This window comes from Agrilus planipennis, unplaced genomic scaffold, assembly GCF_000699045.2.
Source record: "Agrilus planipennis isolate EAB-ADULT unplaced genomic scaffold, Apla_2.0 scaffold93, whole genome shotgun sequence".
In the NCBI taxonomy this organism is placed as follows: domain Eukaryota; kingdom Metazoa; phylum Arthropoda; class Insecta; order Coleoptera; family Buprestidae; genus Agrilus; species Agrilus planipennis.
In genome coordinates this window covers 43,221-59,494 of record NW_020438867.1, presented here as the reverse complement: position 1 = coordinate 59,494, position 16,274 = coordinate 43,221, and the positions used below count along the sequence as shown (strand labels likewise).

The 16,274-nt window shown below is 32.9% G+C and overlaps 5 protein-coding genes across 7 annotated transcripts in view; all 5 read right to left on the bottom strand.

The window, feature by feature from the left end:
- Nucleotides 1–3,711: 3,711 nt before the first annotated feature.
- On the bottom strand, nucleotides 3,712–6,187 carry LOC108739691 (post-GPI attachment to proteins factor 2-like). 2 transcript variants are annotated; one of them, XM_018473705.2, is made up of 6 exons: nucleotides 5,881–6,187; nucleotides 5,540–5,818; nucleotides 5,325–5,483; nucleotides 4,964–5,069; nucleotides 4,174–4,392; nucleotides 3,712–4,091 (listed from the first exon to the last, which is right to left on the bottom strand). In XM_018473705.2, the coding sequence occupies exons 2-6, from the start codon at nucleotides 5,804–5,806 to the stop codon at nucleotides 3,943–3,945; spliced, it is 900 nt and encodes a 299-aa protein (XP_018329207.1). In that variant the 5' UTR covers nucleotides 5,807–5,818; nucleotides 5,881–6,187; the 3' UTR covers nucleotides 3,712–3,942. The 2 variants fall into 2 exon arrangements, with proteins under 2 accessions (XP_018329207.1, XP_018329206.1); XM_018473704.2 differs by having other exon boundaries at nucleotides 3,713–4,091; nucleotides 5,540–5,823.
- A 785-nt stretch (nucleotides 6,188–6,972) lies between these two features.
- LOC108739702 (transaldolase) lies at nucleotides 6,973–9,242 on the bottom strand. The gene is made up of 5 exons (XM_018473719.2): nucleotides 9,025–9,242; nucleotides 7,922–8,153; nucleotides 7,732–7,863; nucleotides 7,414–7,676; nucleotides 6,973–7,346 (listed from the first exon to the last, which is right to left on the bottom strand). The coding sequence occupies exons 1-5, from the start codon at nucleotides 9,119–9,121 to the stop codon at nucleotides 7,060–7,062; spliced, it is 1,011 nt and encodes a 336-aa protein (XP_018329221.1). The 5' UTR covers nucleotides 9,122–9,242; the 3' UTR covers nucleotides 6,973–7,059.
- LOC108739684 (TBC domain-containing protein kinase-like protein) overlaps nucleotides 9,229–16,274 on the bottom strand; it is a 26,096-nt gene continuing 19,050 nt past the window's right edge. Inside the window, exon 14 of the mRNA XM_025976111.1 lies at nucleotides 9,229–9,314. Within this exon, the coding sequence (XP_025831896.1) occupies nucleotides 9,309–9,314 (6 nt within the window). The 3' untranslated portion in view covers nucleotides 9,229–9,308. The remainder of the gene's footprint in view (nucleotides 9,315–16,274) is intronic.
- On the bottom strand, nucleotides 13,365–14,426 carry LOC112904917 (proteasome subunit alpha type-6-like). The gene has a single exon (XM_025976170.1). The coding sequence runs from the start codon at nucleotides 14,323–14,325 to the stop codon at nucleotides 13,585–13,587; it is 741 nt and encodes a 246-aa protein (XP_025831955.1). The 5' UTR covers nucleotides 14,326–14,426; the 3' UTR covers nucleotides 13,365–13,584.
- On the bottom strand, nucleotides 14,552–16,078 carry LOC112904913 (fumarate hydratase, mitochondrial-like). Of its 2 annotated transcripts, XM_025976151.1 has the most exons (2): nucleotides 15,275–16,078; nucleotides 14,552–15,100 (listed from the first exon to the last, which is right to left on the bottom strand). In XM_025976151.1, the coding sequence occupies exons 1-2, from the start codon at nucleotides 16,000–16,002 to the stop codon at nucleotides 14,575–14,577; spliced, it is 1,254 nt and encodes a 417-aa protein (XP_025831936.1). In that variant the 5' UTR covers nucleotides 16,003–16,078; the 3' UTR covers nucleotides 14,552–14,574. The 2 variants fall into 2 exon arrangements, with proteins under 2 accessions (XP_025831936.1, XP_025831933.1); XM_025976148.1 differs by having other exon boundaries at nucleotides 14,552–16,078.

Sequence of the window (16,274 nt, the reverse complement as noted above, 5' to 3'; positions counted from 1 at the left end):
TAGCTGCCTGCTTTGGACTCGGTAAAGCTTGCTCGCGCTCTTCTCTTCTTCGCTAGTGAAATATTGTTGTCGCCTATCGCGTAACGTCGCGCTTTTCGATAGTTACAATTAACTGGACGACTCGACTCGACGATTTACGGGACGAGTGCAATCAAGGCAGGCGGACGGACGAACGGACGGGACGGATGTAGAAACAAACGGGGACCGCGTTTGCAATCTCTTCTTATTCAACGATTTGTTACGTCTTAATGGGACGTCTATTCGTAGATTGAATTCGTTTTTATGGGATAAGGAACACGTCAATTGACCAACGACTTTTTTAAAATTTTCACATCAAAAAGAGCATTAGAAATTATACATATAAAGAATGTTTTAGTCTACTGGCTACTCAGAAACAGTATTAAATTAATATCAATCCACGGAGGTTTCCGATGCTTATCTCTGTACGCGATTTTCCTTCATTAATTTTACTAGATACCTCCCTCTCTTTTCTGCATTTGAACAGTGTCACGATGGACTTTTTCAATGTTTTTGGATTTTCTGCACACTTTTCTAACAAACGTTTAAATTACGGAATCAATAATAATCACGGAAAATCAATTAGAAAAATTGGGAGAAGATATCGAAGAATCACGAGAAGAGAGTAAGGCAGGGTGGTGAGGCATCTTGCCGTCTTCACTCCCCTTATGGCGGTAAGGCGAGGAATTGAAGTTTGAATTTTCTGTAGATACTACACACTGTTATAAAAAACTAATCTTCTAATTTCAAGCAAAACATTTCGATACTAACTGGCACACTATCTAGGGTACTTTGCCTTATCCTACAATTTCGATAAATTATTGCGTGTAAACAAATAGTATTCTCAAAACGTAAACGAAATAATCCTCAATAAAGGAATGAAAAATAACTAAAACCAAAAACATATTAAGTATACAAAGGTAGAGCAAATTTAGAAATACATTTACCAACATTATTTACACTCGATCCCTGGTTATACAGCGGGGAGCATGACTAACAGCAGAGTCAATGTTTTCGTAATGTACAATATACAATAAGGTCCACCTCTCGCACATTTTAAGGTTCATGACATTCTAAACTACCTATATGTACAATACAGAAAACGGAGATTGTACTAAAGGAATAAATAAACCAAAAAAAAGGGATTCGCCTTAGCACCACAACGTTTTTTTGCCTACTTCTAATGTGACATTATCGCATGTTGATACAGATATTTTAATAATCAACAGGTTACAATCAATCTATTAAACTGCAATACAAAATGTACGTAGACCGATTTGGCTATAGGTCTACTATTAGCAAATAAAGGACAAAACAGTCGTACCTAATTACAGTTATTACAGTAATAAGCACTAATGTATGTACACAGGGAAATAGGGATCGTCTCTGTAGTCTATAGCATCTGCAATAATAAACCTTTTACAACCACCAATATTAGGTATTGTGCTTGATAAACAAAAGGTAATTAACCAAAGTTCTTACAGAAAGTACACAATTTTAAATAAACCACATATTATACAGGTATATTATTAGTATACCTGCTGGTCAAAATTTCTCTTTCCTAATTGCCCAATTAAGGAAAATGACCGGATATTCATGTCGTAAGGTAACCAACACATAAATGATCTACACTTATTATAAATGTCTCATAGTCTCATATGAAAATGTGCTTCTATTTATTCTATTGTCCATGTACTATACTCAAACCCTGACATTATTTTATCGTTTGTAATAATGAAGACACTTTTAAATATTCCTTATTTACACTAGTGTCGTTTTTTCATAGCCAATGATTATGTACTTCTTTTCAAAATCGAAAATTGCAATTGTACATATTAGTGAACGCCATACCTTTGGTTTGGGTATTAAAACCCTAACTCCTTCTTAAATATTTGTTACCCACAGACCCAGAACGCCTGTTTTTATTCCTGTTATCAGTAGATAAGGGTCAAAGATTAAATTGTAAACCGATATGTCCACCTTGAGATACAATTACTGTTACGGATCTAAAGACAGGGTCGGATCGGAACAAATGTGAAGGGCCTGCTTTTTTAAAGATCTGTAAATATATTTTTTTTTTTGTGTGATCTATTTCTTGTGGGAGAGGCGAAAGGGCCCCAAACTAAGTTAATCCGGCCCTTTCTGAATACAGTAGATAAAATGTAAAACTAAAAGCTAATACAATTTATAAACAAATCTGACATTATTCTCCACCTTATATACCTAACTCACAAATTCAAACTAGAAAAGTAGGTAATACCCATGTAGGTAGCAACTTATTAAAAAACGAAAGCCTTTTAGTAGGTACTTGTTTTATAACCCATTGATACCGACAAATAATTGGGATCATTATTTTAAATAAATATCATAAATAAATCTTAAGTAAATTTCTATTTAAATGAGCAGATAACCTTTTCTAAACAATGCGTAACCAAATTAATCCCACATTAGCAAAAACTGTATCGATAATTCTCGTGGAAATCGTTATGTTATTCCAGGTACATTAATTAGGGTATCAGATGTTGGAATAAATTTAAAATTTAGAAGTAGCAGTTTTATAGATATTTTTGTGTGTAAAGTAAAAATTACAAATTAACAATTACCATTATAAAACATACCTATAACATACATGTCATGTTTGATTGTATCGGTCGTTTTTCAACAATAGCCAATATTTCTATTATGTAGTTGAAATTAATCCGACGGTAACGAACAATAACAACACAAACCACAAGCTTTTTTTAGCGAATAATTTGCACCCAAAACAAAATACGAATAACAAACTGTACTGCAGCAGATACACGCACACACTAAAGACACCGTGCCGTCGAATCAGGTACGAACTTTCCGCTTTACTGCAGTCCATTTCGATGTCCGGTTAATTACGAATCACTTCATAGAGCTTGATCGATACCTTGAAAAACTCGAGCCAAAAAAATATCGTGGAAACCAATCTCTTATGTTATTGTTTTTGTTTGAAAATTTAACGTGCACCGATTCGCGCCGTCGCCACTCGTCGGAACTTCGTAACAGCAAGCATGACAAGTATGTAAAGTATTATAGGAATTATGGACACATTGCCCAAGTTATAACGGACTTTATGCCCAAAACAACGTATAAACTGTATGAAAACTGATATAAAATCATCAAGTACTTACCACTGTTGCAGATCTACACCTTACCACACACTTTGACGATAATTAAAGCGAAATTTAGACCGTTAACACGAACAGTTTATGTTATTGGTATGCTAGGAATGGTACAAAGAATCTAGACAACGCAACTACTACGGCGCACCTGAGAACGCGCATGGTGAACGCTTACAAATCCAGTTTTGTGCCTCCTCTTTCCTCTCAGATCAAAACAATAAAGACTAAATTTCTGCACTCTCGCGACACCTACCATCCAATAGTCAAATCATTACAGTTACTGCTTCGAAAACAATTATCGCTCTCTGTTAGGTAAAGTTAGTTATTCTAAGGCAGCAATTTTAATTTTATAACTTCGATAAATGAACTAGATATAACTTAAATTAATTGAACGGAAAAGGAAATAATATTTTTTTATAGTATTTATTGATCACATTAACTATTTGGAATAATTTTTGTATTCAGATTATTTGAAATTATGGTGAAAAACTAAAAATGGATTGCAAACTAAAAAATATTCAATAAACGCGGTTTCTTTTCATTTTAAATGGTTTAATAGTAACAGTTAATTAGGTAGATTACAGTTCACAAAAAACAAATTTGTAAAATACACAATACAATCAATATATGCATGTATATATTATTTTAAAAGTTGGCAAAAAGGTGTATTGGATATCTACGAAAGTGCAGTCTAAATTCAATCTTTTAGAGTATTCATAACGTTCATAAATTAAAATAAAATGACTAGCTCGAATTGTTGTTAAAATTTTGACTATTAGGCTACCTTAGGATTGTGCAAGGAAGACTTTGAGAAGCCCTTTCCTATCACTAAAAACTCATTGGGGAAGTCCATCATTGTAATAAAATGGAAGATGATATTTGTTGTGGCAAAAATATATTCGCATAATGCGAACCAACTGAAAGCTGGAAGAAATGTTTAACCAAAATATTCTACCTTTCAAAATGTTGAACCCATTCATTCTTTTTGTTAAAATTTTATACTTACCCAAGTTGTGACAAAGAAATCTATGTTGCAGGAAGAAACCGATTATTCCAATAATACTTGCAATCGATACACTCAACAGCTTCTTTTTAATCCTCACTTTTTCAATAATCACTTCATGATTCCCAACAATATGGGCAATCTTCATGGTAGACTTTATGGACGACCACATGTGTAAAATACTGCTTACCATAAACGTTATAAAGAGTTTCTCATGAGCAGCTACAATAAAATAAATCAGAATTACATTATACACTTCATAAATTGAACGATAAATAGTACAGTAGGCCCTCAACAGTATGAACATCGCATAACGGAAATCCTTATACCGTGAACAAATAAAACTTTCGCTTCTATAAATGAATATAAATTGACCTTAAAAATAGATATTTCACCATTGCTCTTGTGCTACTGCTGTAAATACCACATATATTTGGTACTTCCCCAGTCATATTAACCAGAGAGATGTTGCTTTATTGGCGTATTCACTTTTGATAGGTACATGTCATTGAGTTGTTGAGTATACTTTCATTACAATAACCCAATGGATAGTTATAAGAGGGCTAACAATGAGATAAAAATCCTGAGAAGATAACAAAGATTTTTCATTTCTTCGGCAAAATATACTATTTTGTTGCTACTGCATTATAATTGCATGTATGTTTCTTTTGTTAATTATAACAACTATTTATAAAAATATAAGATTCGCTAATGTGAACATGTTGTCTCTTTAGTTCACACAAGCCACTGCCAACTGTAATAATATAATTCTATAATTAATTACAAAACTCACGATAGTTTTCCCTATTTGAAATGTAAGTCACTCCAGTTAAACATGCTATTTCAAGGAGCTGCAGCCAAAACGTAAAATCAATCCATTTTTTTGCTTCTTCTTGATTCTACAATTTATTTATTAAAATTAAATTAAAAATAATCAATTACACATTACTTACAAGTATAATTATAAAATTGCAGTGTAATACTCAAGTAACTTGATAAAACTAATGTGGCAAAACAACTGTTGTTTAAGTAAAACTTTGTAAAAAGTTTACAAATTTTATTCATTTACTTAATTTAATTTACAGCCTTTAGTCAAAACATTACCGATTCAATTTAAAATAAAGACTATATTAAAAAACAATCAATGTGCTTACCCTTGCACTTGCTTTTGCAATCAAATTGTCATTGTATGATCTGGTTACAGCTGCTACCAGCAGTCTTGGTCCAAGATGAACTGCTATACTAACTCTCCACAAATATTTTTGGGGACTGATGCCTGTTATTGCACTTATAGAAGGTATAATATTGTAAACCTGAAATAAAAAACTTAGTAACAATATTCCAACTATTTTCTACACAACATTTTTACCCGACAATGAGTTTCATGTATATCATCCCATTGAAAAATAAAACCAGTAATTAAACAAGTCAAAATAGTAATTAATGGACATGCTAGGGTCACCAGACATAGATCTTTGAAATTTAGCATATAATGAATGATAATGTTGTCTGATATTTCAAGTGCCGAGTCTTCTGCATGTTTTCTTGCTTGATCTTTCTTTTCAATCGTTGTTTTCAGTTTTACTTGGTTGTCTTCTACACGTTCTAAATTTGATTCTTTATGGCTCAGGTTCATCTTAATTTTTTTCTGCACTAACATAAAGTTAATTGAATTAAGACAAATACAAATTTGTTAAAAATACTAGTTACTTCTCTACATCCACGAATACAAAGAAACCCATAAGACGTTCTTTACTTTCAAAAAATGCATAATAACTTTTAAAAAGAAATTACATCAAAGCTTATTTTTATGCAATATTTTTGAGAAACATACGCTTTATGTACATTTTAAAATGGCTTGTTACTTCACAAAAAACATGATAATTACTGCCTGCTTATCAACCAAAACAACGTTTAGTACAAAATACACTAATTATAAAGTTAAAGGAACACAAAATTTGTAAAATATAACCTATTTGTTTGGATAATAACAATTAATTAATTTTACCAAACTGGAATCATAGATAATAGACTGGAATTGTGAAAATAACCACAGATACAGGATAACACCAATATTTGCTATGCAGATAAGGTGCGTCCCACTAGACTTATTAACAGTTCAGTATACTAATTAAGTCTTTTCACATTTGTTTAATTTATAAGGCTTTTTCAGTAACTACTGCAGTGGTTTTGTTAAAGAAAATAACGATATATGCACGATTCAATATACGACCCATATTTATTTAAATTATACCACATTAATGTCAATATACATGTGATAAGAAATTGCATTTTAATACATGGTTTTCTCAAATAACTAGAAACGCATTCTCATATAATTATTCTAAATCACATTCTATTTCGTATTAAAAGTATATGCATTTTTCTATAATACCGCAAATAATTAATTTCAAAGTTCGAAATCTTTCTAGAATTTAAAGTGAAAAATAAAAACATATTGTTTAAAGTTGATCAAAATACTCTTTAACTATATGTAAAGAATTATTAGTTTCAATATAGCAGCAATTTGAATATGTATATAATAGAAATTCGGAAGTAGTGTCACAGATACATTTATCAAATGAAAATGAAAGGTCTCGAAATTCTACGTTCATTACAAAGAGTGCAGGATGATTGTCACACTGCCCACGTATGCGTCACTGAAGCGCGCGCATCGTAGGAAACTTAAAAATGCAGAAAAAGTTTGTCATAACACTGTCCCCATGACTAAAAATATAAAAACGTTTTGAATAAAATCATCGAGCCCTCTAGTAATATCCAATTCATTTTAGAAAATAAAAATAACTTAACAAATGCACTTTATTTTTCTCACACAATCAATCACCCCAAATAAATGATACCAAAAAATATCGCAAAAATCAGACGATATTACTTTTTAGAAGCTTGTTTTAAAAGTTCCTTGATAGAGTTTTCTAATTTTATTGCATCAGCGGCAAATTTTCTGATACCATCGGCTAACTTATCAGTAGCCATAACGTCTTCATTGTGCATCCATCTGAAAGCAGCTTCATTTAAAGTAATTTTTTCAATTTGCGCCCTTTTCGCATTTTCTTCACTAAGCTGCTTTTTAAGAACGTCATTGCTACCTTCGAGCTCTCCCAGTAACTTCGGGCTTATTGTAAGATAATCACAACCAGCAAGAGCCTTTATTTCCTCTGAAATTTTAAATATTTATCGTAAAAAAGTACAACATATTAACCATAAAATGAATACATTACTTACCTACGTTACGAAATGATGCGCCCATTACGATTGTTTTATATCCAAATTTCTTATAATAGTTGTAAATTTTTTTTACTGATATTACACCAGGATCTTCTTCCCCTGAAAAAGATTTTTTGTCTGTATTTGCAACATGCCAGTCCAAAATTCGTCCCACAAACGGAGAAATAAGGGTAACACCAGCTTCTGCACATGCAACAGCCTGTGCAAATGAAAAAAGTAACGTCAAATTACAATGAATTCCATGTTTTTGCTCCAATTCTCTACAACAGAAAATAAATGTGAAAAAAAAACCTTAAGAAAAAAATAAAAACGCACTTAGCGGCTTGAATGCCTTCCCACGTTGAAGCAAGTTTAATTAAAATCCGGTCTTTTTTAATGCCCTCTTCTTCATAAAGCTCAATAATTCTTTTCGCCTTTGTAATGCTGGCTTCTTTGTCAAAAGACAACCTTTTGAATAACAATTTCATTTATTGAAGTATGAATTACGTTATCATTTTTTTATTACCTCGCGTCGACTTCAGTAGAAACACGTCCCGGGATAATCTTCAAAATTTCAACCCCAAATAAAACAAACAGCTTATCCATTGCAGCTTCCAGTCTGTCTTCCGCGTTACTTCCGGTTTTATATCCATACTTCACAGCTTTTTCTACCAGTTGTTTATACTGAGGTAAAGTGGCCGCTTGTAAAATTAAGGAAGGATTCGTCGTGGCATCAGTTGGTTTGTACTGTTTCATAGCTGTAATTTAANATCCGACTCGGCAATTCCGGAAGCTTTTGCGGATTCCTTTAAAGTTGTTTTCTCACGGTGAGCCCTTAGAGCAATTTGAGCTGCTTTGTCATAACCGATATGAGGACTTAAAGCAGTAACCAACATTAAACTTTGACTAAGCAGAAACGCCACACGTTCTTTATCAGTTTCCATTCCATTTACGCAATTCAGAGCAAAACAATAGCAACCATCAAGAAATGCCTCCTATGAATACTTTTAGGACAAAACGATTGTGTTAGAACAAGCAAAAAGTAGTCGCGACTTGAACAAAAATTACTTTTAACTTTATATAGTCAATTAGAAGTCACCGTTTTTTTTTTGTCTAAAAAGTAAGAAGAACATCATATCTAAACAATAATCAATTTTTCTTTTGTAGATAAACACCCAATATAGAAATTTCACCATTCACCCTATATATGTATATGCAAATTTTCCGTTTACTAATGAAATGAAAAGTTACAGTACAACGACATAAGTACAACTTAAGGTTTCCATGACATTATTATTTATTGAATAATTCATTAAAAACCCTTAAAAATTGACAGTTATTTTAATCAATTAATAAATGAGTTACCAAGCGCCCCAAGCGCTAACGATTGTACATACACGCACATGTAATAAACTTGTACTTATATACATGCACGAATGTACGTGATAAACAGAGTTAGAGTCACCTTGAGGAATGGAAAAGATCGGCTTTTTAATCAACTTTCTAAATTCCAACTTTACAAAAAGCATTATTATTAAATGAAAAATTCGATTCCATTCAAGTAAATTAAATACTTAGATACGATTATTTAATATAACGACAAATAAATTTAAAATAAGAGCTCAGTACCTTCGAAATCGCCTGTGTCAGCGACCACAGTCGTAAGCTCCTTCAGCTGTTCCAGGGAGTTCGGCATCTTGCTTCTTTTACACTGAGGTTCGGACATAATGTCAGAAAAATTGAAATTCCTAACTTAAATGAAATATAAACCGAAAAAGGTCAAACAATATCGGTTTTATCACACCTCAGCGGTCGGGGCAGCGTCACACACCACTGGAATTTATGCGGTACGAACACAACAGCGACGGATTGTGGAAGGCAGCTGATGTTGGGTATAGTTGAGTACATTGTTGCTATTTCTGTTGAGTATGAGATAATAAAGTTATCGTAATTCAGTTTTTACAAGGACAATTGCATAAGTGTATGTAAGTCAATAAAAAATTACGAAACACGCATCAAGTTACGCATTCAAAAGTTACGGATTATAGCAATTATTTGAACAATATATTAAAGATAAATTGACAAAAATGCCATAAAAATTTCTTCCATGAGCGATGTTATTTTCCTCATATTTTCCGTTAGCGTCAAATTACGTAAGTGATAACACGACCTGTTGAATGCTTAATGAAACTTAACAAATCACACCTATCTAAAATTGTTTTAAATTACGGAATCAATAATAATCACGGAAAATCAATTAGAAAAATTGGGAGAAGATATCGAAGAATCACGAGAAGAGAGTAAGGCAGGGTGGTGAGGCATCTTGCCGTCTTCACTCCCCTTATGGCGGTAAGGCGAGGAATTGAAGTTTGAATTTTCTGTAGATACTACACACTGTTATAAAAAACTAATCTTCTAATTTCAAGCAAAACATTTCGATACTAACTGGCACACTATCTAGGGTACTTTGCCTTATCCTACAATTTCGATAAATTATTGCGTGTAAACAAATAGTATTCTCAAAACGTAAACGAAATAATCCTCAATAAAGGAATGAAAAATAACTAAAACCAAAAACATATTAAGTATACAAAGGTAGAGCAAATTTAGAAATACATTTACCAACATTATTTACACTCGATCCCTGGTTATACAGCGGGGAGCATGACTAACAGCAGAGTCAATGTTTTCGTAATGTACAATATACAATAAGGTCCACCTCTCGCACATTTTAAGGTTCATGACATTCTAAACTACCTATATGTACAATACAGAAAACGGAGATTGTACTAAAGGAATAAATAAACCAAAAAAAAGGGATTCGCCTTAGCACCACAACGTTTTTTTGCCTACTTCTAATGTGACATTATCGCATGTTGATACAGATATTTTAATAATCAACAGGTTACAATCAATCTATTAAACTGCAATACAAAATGTACGTAGACCGATTTGGCTATAGGTCTACTATTAGCAAATAAAGGACAAAACAGTCGTACCTAATTACAGTTATTACAGTAATAAGCACTAATGTATGTACACAGGGAAATAGGGATCGTCTCTGTAGTCTATAGCATCTGCAATAATAAACCTTTTACAACCACCAATATTAGGTATTGTGCTTGATAAACAAAAGGTAATTAACCAAAGTTCTTACAGAAAGTACACAATTTTAAATAAACCACATATTATACAGGTATATTATTAGTATACCTGCTGGTCAAAATTTCTCTTTCCTAATTGCCCAATTAAGGAAAATGACCGGATATTCATGTCGTAAGGTAACCAACACATAAATGATCTACACTTATTATAAATGTCTCATAGTCTCATATGAAAATGTGCTTCTATTTATTCTATTGTCCATGTACTATACTCAAACCCTGACATTATTTTATCGTTTGTAATAATGAAGACACTTTTAAATATTCCTTATTTACACTAGTGTCGTTTTTTCATAGCCAATGATTATGTACTTCTTTTCAAAATCGAAAATTGCAATTGTACATATTAGTGAACGCCATACCTTTGGTTTGGGTATTAAAACCCTAACTCCTTCTTAAATATTTGTTACCCACAGACCCAGAACGCCTGTTTTTATTCCTGTTATCAGTAGATAAGGGTCAAAGATTAAATTGTAAACCGATATATCCACCTTGAGATACAATTACTGTTACGGATCTAAAGACAGGGTCGGATCGGAACAAATGTGAAGGGCTTGCTTTTTTAAAGATCTGTAAATATATTTTTTTTTTTGTGTGATCTATTTCTTGTGGGAGAGGCGAAAGGGCCCCAAACTAAGTTAATCCGGCCCTGTCTGAATACAGTAGATAAAATGTAAAACTAAAAGCTAATACAATTTATAAACAAATCTGACAACATTATTCTCCACCTTATATACCTAACTCACAAATTCAAACTAGAAAAGTAGGTAATACCCATGTAGGTAGCAACTTATTAAAAAACGAAAGCCTTTTAGTAGGTACTTGTTTTATAACCCATTGATACCGACAAATAATTGGGATCATTATTTTAAATAAATATCATAAATAAATCTTAAGTAAATTTCTATTTAAATGAGCAGATAACCTTTTCTAAACAATGCGTAACCAAATTAATCCCACATTAGCAAAAACTGTATCGATAATTCTCGTGGAAATCGTTATGTTATTCCAGGTACATTAATTAGGGTATCAGATGTTGGAATAAATTTAAAATTTAGAAGTAGCAGATTTATAGATATTTTTGTGTGTAAAGTAAAAATTACAAATTAACAATTACCATTATAAAACATACCTATAACATACATGTCATGTTTGATTGTATCGGTCGTTTTTCAACAATAGCCAATATTTGTATTATGTAGTTGAAATTAATCCGACGGTAACGAACAATAACAACACAAACCACAAGCTTTTTTTAGCGAATAATTTGCACCCAAAACAAAATACGAATAACAAACTGTACTGCAGCAGATACACGCACACACTAAAGACACCGTGCCGTCGAATCAGGTACGAACTTTCCGCTTTACTGCAGTCCATTTCGATGTCCGGTTAATTACGAATCACTTCATAGAGCTTGATCGATACCTTGAAAAACTCGAGCCAAAAAAATATCGTGGAAACCAATCTCTTATGTTATTGTTTTTGTTTGAAAATTTAACGTGCACCGATTCGCGCCGTCGCCACTCGTCGGAACTTCGTAACAGCAAGCATGACAAGTATGTAAAGTATTATAGGAATTATGGACACATTGCCCAAGTTATAACGGACTTTATGCCCAAAACAACGTATAAACTGTATGAAAACTGATATAAAATCATCAAGTACTTACCACTGTTGCAGATCTACACCTTACCACACACTTTGACGATAATTAAAGCGAAATTTAGACCGTTAACACGAACAGTTTATGTTATTGGTATGCTAGGAATGGTACAAAGAATCTAGACAACGCAACTACTACGGCGCACCTGAGAACGCGCATGGTGAACGCTTACAAATCCAGTTTTGTGCCTCCTCTTTCCTCTCAGATCAAAACAATAAAGACTAAATTTCTGCACTCTCGCGACACCTACCATCCAATAGTCAAATCATTACAGTTACTGCTTCGAAAACAATTATCGCTCTCTGTTAGGTAAAGTTAGTTATTCTAAGGCAGCAATTTTAATTTTATAACTTCGATAAATGAACTAGATATAACTTAAATTAATTGAACGGAAAAGGAAATAATATTTTTTTATAGTATTTATTGATCACACTAACTATTTGGAATAATTTTTGTATTNTCATGTAATAAAGTCCATAGTTAAAAACTTTAATATTATTGTCTTCCATTAACAGGACATTTTCTGTGCTTAAATTTCGATTAACGATGTTTCTCTTTTGTAATTCCTCAAGTCCTTTCAAAATTTGGTAGGCAATCTTTTTTATATTATCCACATTTAAATTATCAGTATTTAAACATGCAGTTAATGGTTTTCCACAGTACTGAGACACTACAACTGTTCTCTCTAACAAAAAACAATCATTTAATAAGAGGGATCACTTTAAATACTGTTACATTATACCATGTTTGCCTCTTATAATGTCAATGTACTGGCAAAGGTATGGATTTTCTATAGTTTTTAGCAGTTGAGCTCTGCCATAGACTGTTATTGAATTTGGAGTTAGAGGTAATCCGTTACTCCCACAGGTATCTCCTTTGTGTTGCTTAGCAAAAAATGTAATTGCTCCAAACTGAAATTGTGGATTGTGTAATAAGCTTTTCTGGATATCCATTTCATTTGGTAGTAACTGAAAAAATAATGAAGTATTACACTAATAACATTAACATTTTTAGTTTCCTAGAGTTGTGGTTATGTACACATTTAAATTAACAATGTTTGTTATACAGGGTGTTTTAGTACACCTAACATTAACTTGAAACTTGACATTCTATTAAATAAATAAATAAATTATTGTTAATAAAGTATTAGACAATCTTTATTTCATATAAAAAACACAGTTACAGAACAGCTACTCTTTTTTTAAATAAGAGTTTCACATTTTGTTTTACTGTATAATACAAAATGAGATTTTTTAAAATACTTGTATTTATTATATTTTATATGATGCAAATAAATGGATCCCAAACACAATACATGATAATCCAATTAAATTAGACAAAATATATGTTAAGAAAATTTTAATCTTTTTCTGCAATTGCTGTAAGATGCTTATCAATTTCAGTTTCTGTCAATTTCCTGAATTTGGGTTGATCCTTAGTAACTACCCCCACTTCAAGCTCACTAGGTTTGAAATCAACAGACAAAACTGTTGATAGACAGCTTATTGCTAGTTGAATGGCATCATCCTGTTTAAGTTCCTGCTTTTTTTTTAATTTTTTTTCCAAATAACTATTGGCCTCAGTTTGCTTTGCTCCTACACTGACACCTCTATAGCCACAATAGTATCCAGCTGGGTCAGTTTTATACACACAAGGGCCTTTCTCAGAATCATATCCAATTAAAATCATAGAGCATCCCAATGGACGCATTTCAGCATTCTGAGTGTATACTTGAGAAATATCAGCTATTCTTCTGCATAATGTGTCTACTGGCATTTCATATCCAAATTTGTACTTATATTGGGCAGCTTCATAACGGGCCCTTTGTACTTGGGACTTGCTGTCTGCTATCATCCCCGTCATTACACATCCTGCAGATTCGGTAATTTGGAACAAATGAGTAATAGTATTACCATCTATCAGCTTATCAGGTATCTTTCTTTGAGTTACACAAACCGCTGTATCAATCCCTTTGACGGCAACAGAAGTTAAACCAGCTTGATTAATGGCTTTAAAAGCATATTCCACTTGGTACAGTCGACCTTCTGGTGAAAAAATTGTAATATGACGATCAAAACCAGCACTACTGCCCCTAGCCATTTTCTTTTAGGCAACAAATACAAATCTTGCTTATAGAATGATTCTTCCCAAATGCTTGGAGCATGAAATAGGTTAGATCGCAATGATTTGTATTTTTAAACTGACACCTGTCATAATTAATAGTGGCTAAATTATCATTTACCTGCAGTAGATAAGTAACATCCTCCGAGGTTTTTAAAACTTTTTTAATACTTTACAAGTCATTATAATAAAACTGCTTATACATTCTTAATTACTTTAAACTAACAACTAACAGGTCGATTTCTTTTTATATACAGTTGGCCCCAACATATCTTCGGCTTTAACCCAGTTATTAAAATCCGACTCGGCAATTCCGGAAGCTTTTGCGGATTCCTTTAAAGTTGTTTTCTCACGGTGAGCCCTTAGAGCAATTTGAGCTGCTTTGTCATAACCGATATGAGGACTTAAAGCAGTAACCAACATTAAACTTTGACTAAGCAGAAACGCCACACGTTCTTTATCAGTTTCCATTCCATTTACGCAATTCAGAGCAAAACAATAGCAACCATCAGAGAGCAGTTTAATAGACCGTAAAACATTTGAAACCATCAAGGGTCTAAAAACGTTTAATTCAAAATGACCATTCGATCCGCCTATTGTAACAGCAACGTTGTTACCCATTACTTGAGCTGCGATCATTGTGAGCGCTTCACATTGGGTCGGATTAACTTTGCCGGGCATTATAGAACTTCCTGGCTCGTTTTCTGGAAGTATTAGCTCTCCTATTCCACATCGGGGACCAGAAGCTAAAAATCTAATGTCATTGGCTATTTTCATTAAAGAAGCTGCAATGACATTTAAAGCTCCAGAGACTTCGATCATAGTGTCACTTGCAGCTAGCGCTTCAAATTTATTAGGGGCGATTACAAAAGGAAGTCCTGTTAATTCAGCAATTTTTTTTGTGCATTTTTCATCAAAAGATACATACGTGTTAAGGCCGGTTCCAACAGCGGTTCCACCAATTGCGAGCTCGTATAAACGAGGCAAAGTATTTTGTATTCGATTTATTCCATACTCCAATTGCTTAACGTATCCACTCAGCTCTTGTCCCAAGGTCAAAGGAACAGCATCCTGAGTATGAGTACGTCCAACCTTTATAACAGACATAAACTTTTGGCTTTTCTCCTGTAAGCTGTTTTTTAATTTTTTTAAGTTCGGTAGAAGACTATGATTCAACTCGTGAGCAACTGCAATGTGCATAGCGGTTGGAAATGTATCATTACTGCTTTGACCTTTATTAACATGATCATTGGGGTGAACAGGGTTCTTCGAGCCTAACTTTCCACCCAATATTTCAATTGCACGATTACCTATCACTTCGTTTACGTTCATATTCGTTTGAGTGCCGGAGCCAGTTTGCCAAATTCCAAGAGGGAAATGTTCACAATAAAGGTTTCCAGAAATAACATCGTCAGCAGCTTTTGAAATGGCAGATGCGATTTTCAGATCCAGACCAAAATCTACGTTCACCTCTGCTGCAGCCTTTTTCAATACACCCATAGCTACAATAACACTAAAGGGCATTCTTTCAAATTCGTCCCCTATAGGAAAATTCTTCAGACAACGTGCTGTTTGAGCTCCATACAATTTGCCATTTGGAACTTCTATTTCACCAAGGGCATCATATTCCACTCTAACGCTTTCCATATTGAACATTACTTAACAACACAATTGCCTAATTAACACGTTTACAATTATTATATGTATCAGTTGAATGGAATATCAAATTTGACATTAATATATATTCCATTTGTTGCTGGATTTAATAGTAATATACGTATAGTAAATATCAAAAATCAAAGTTTGTATTGTACGGCGGTCTTTAATTTTTCGAAAGAAGCTTAGATAAATTATAAAAATACATTTATACATTTTTTTCTATTTTAAAGTAAATTACTGGCTGTAGAGTTGCTATAAATTAGGTGACT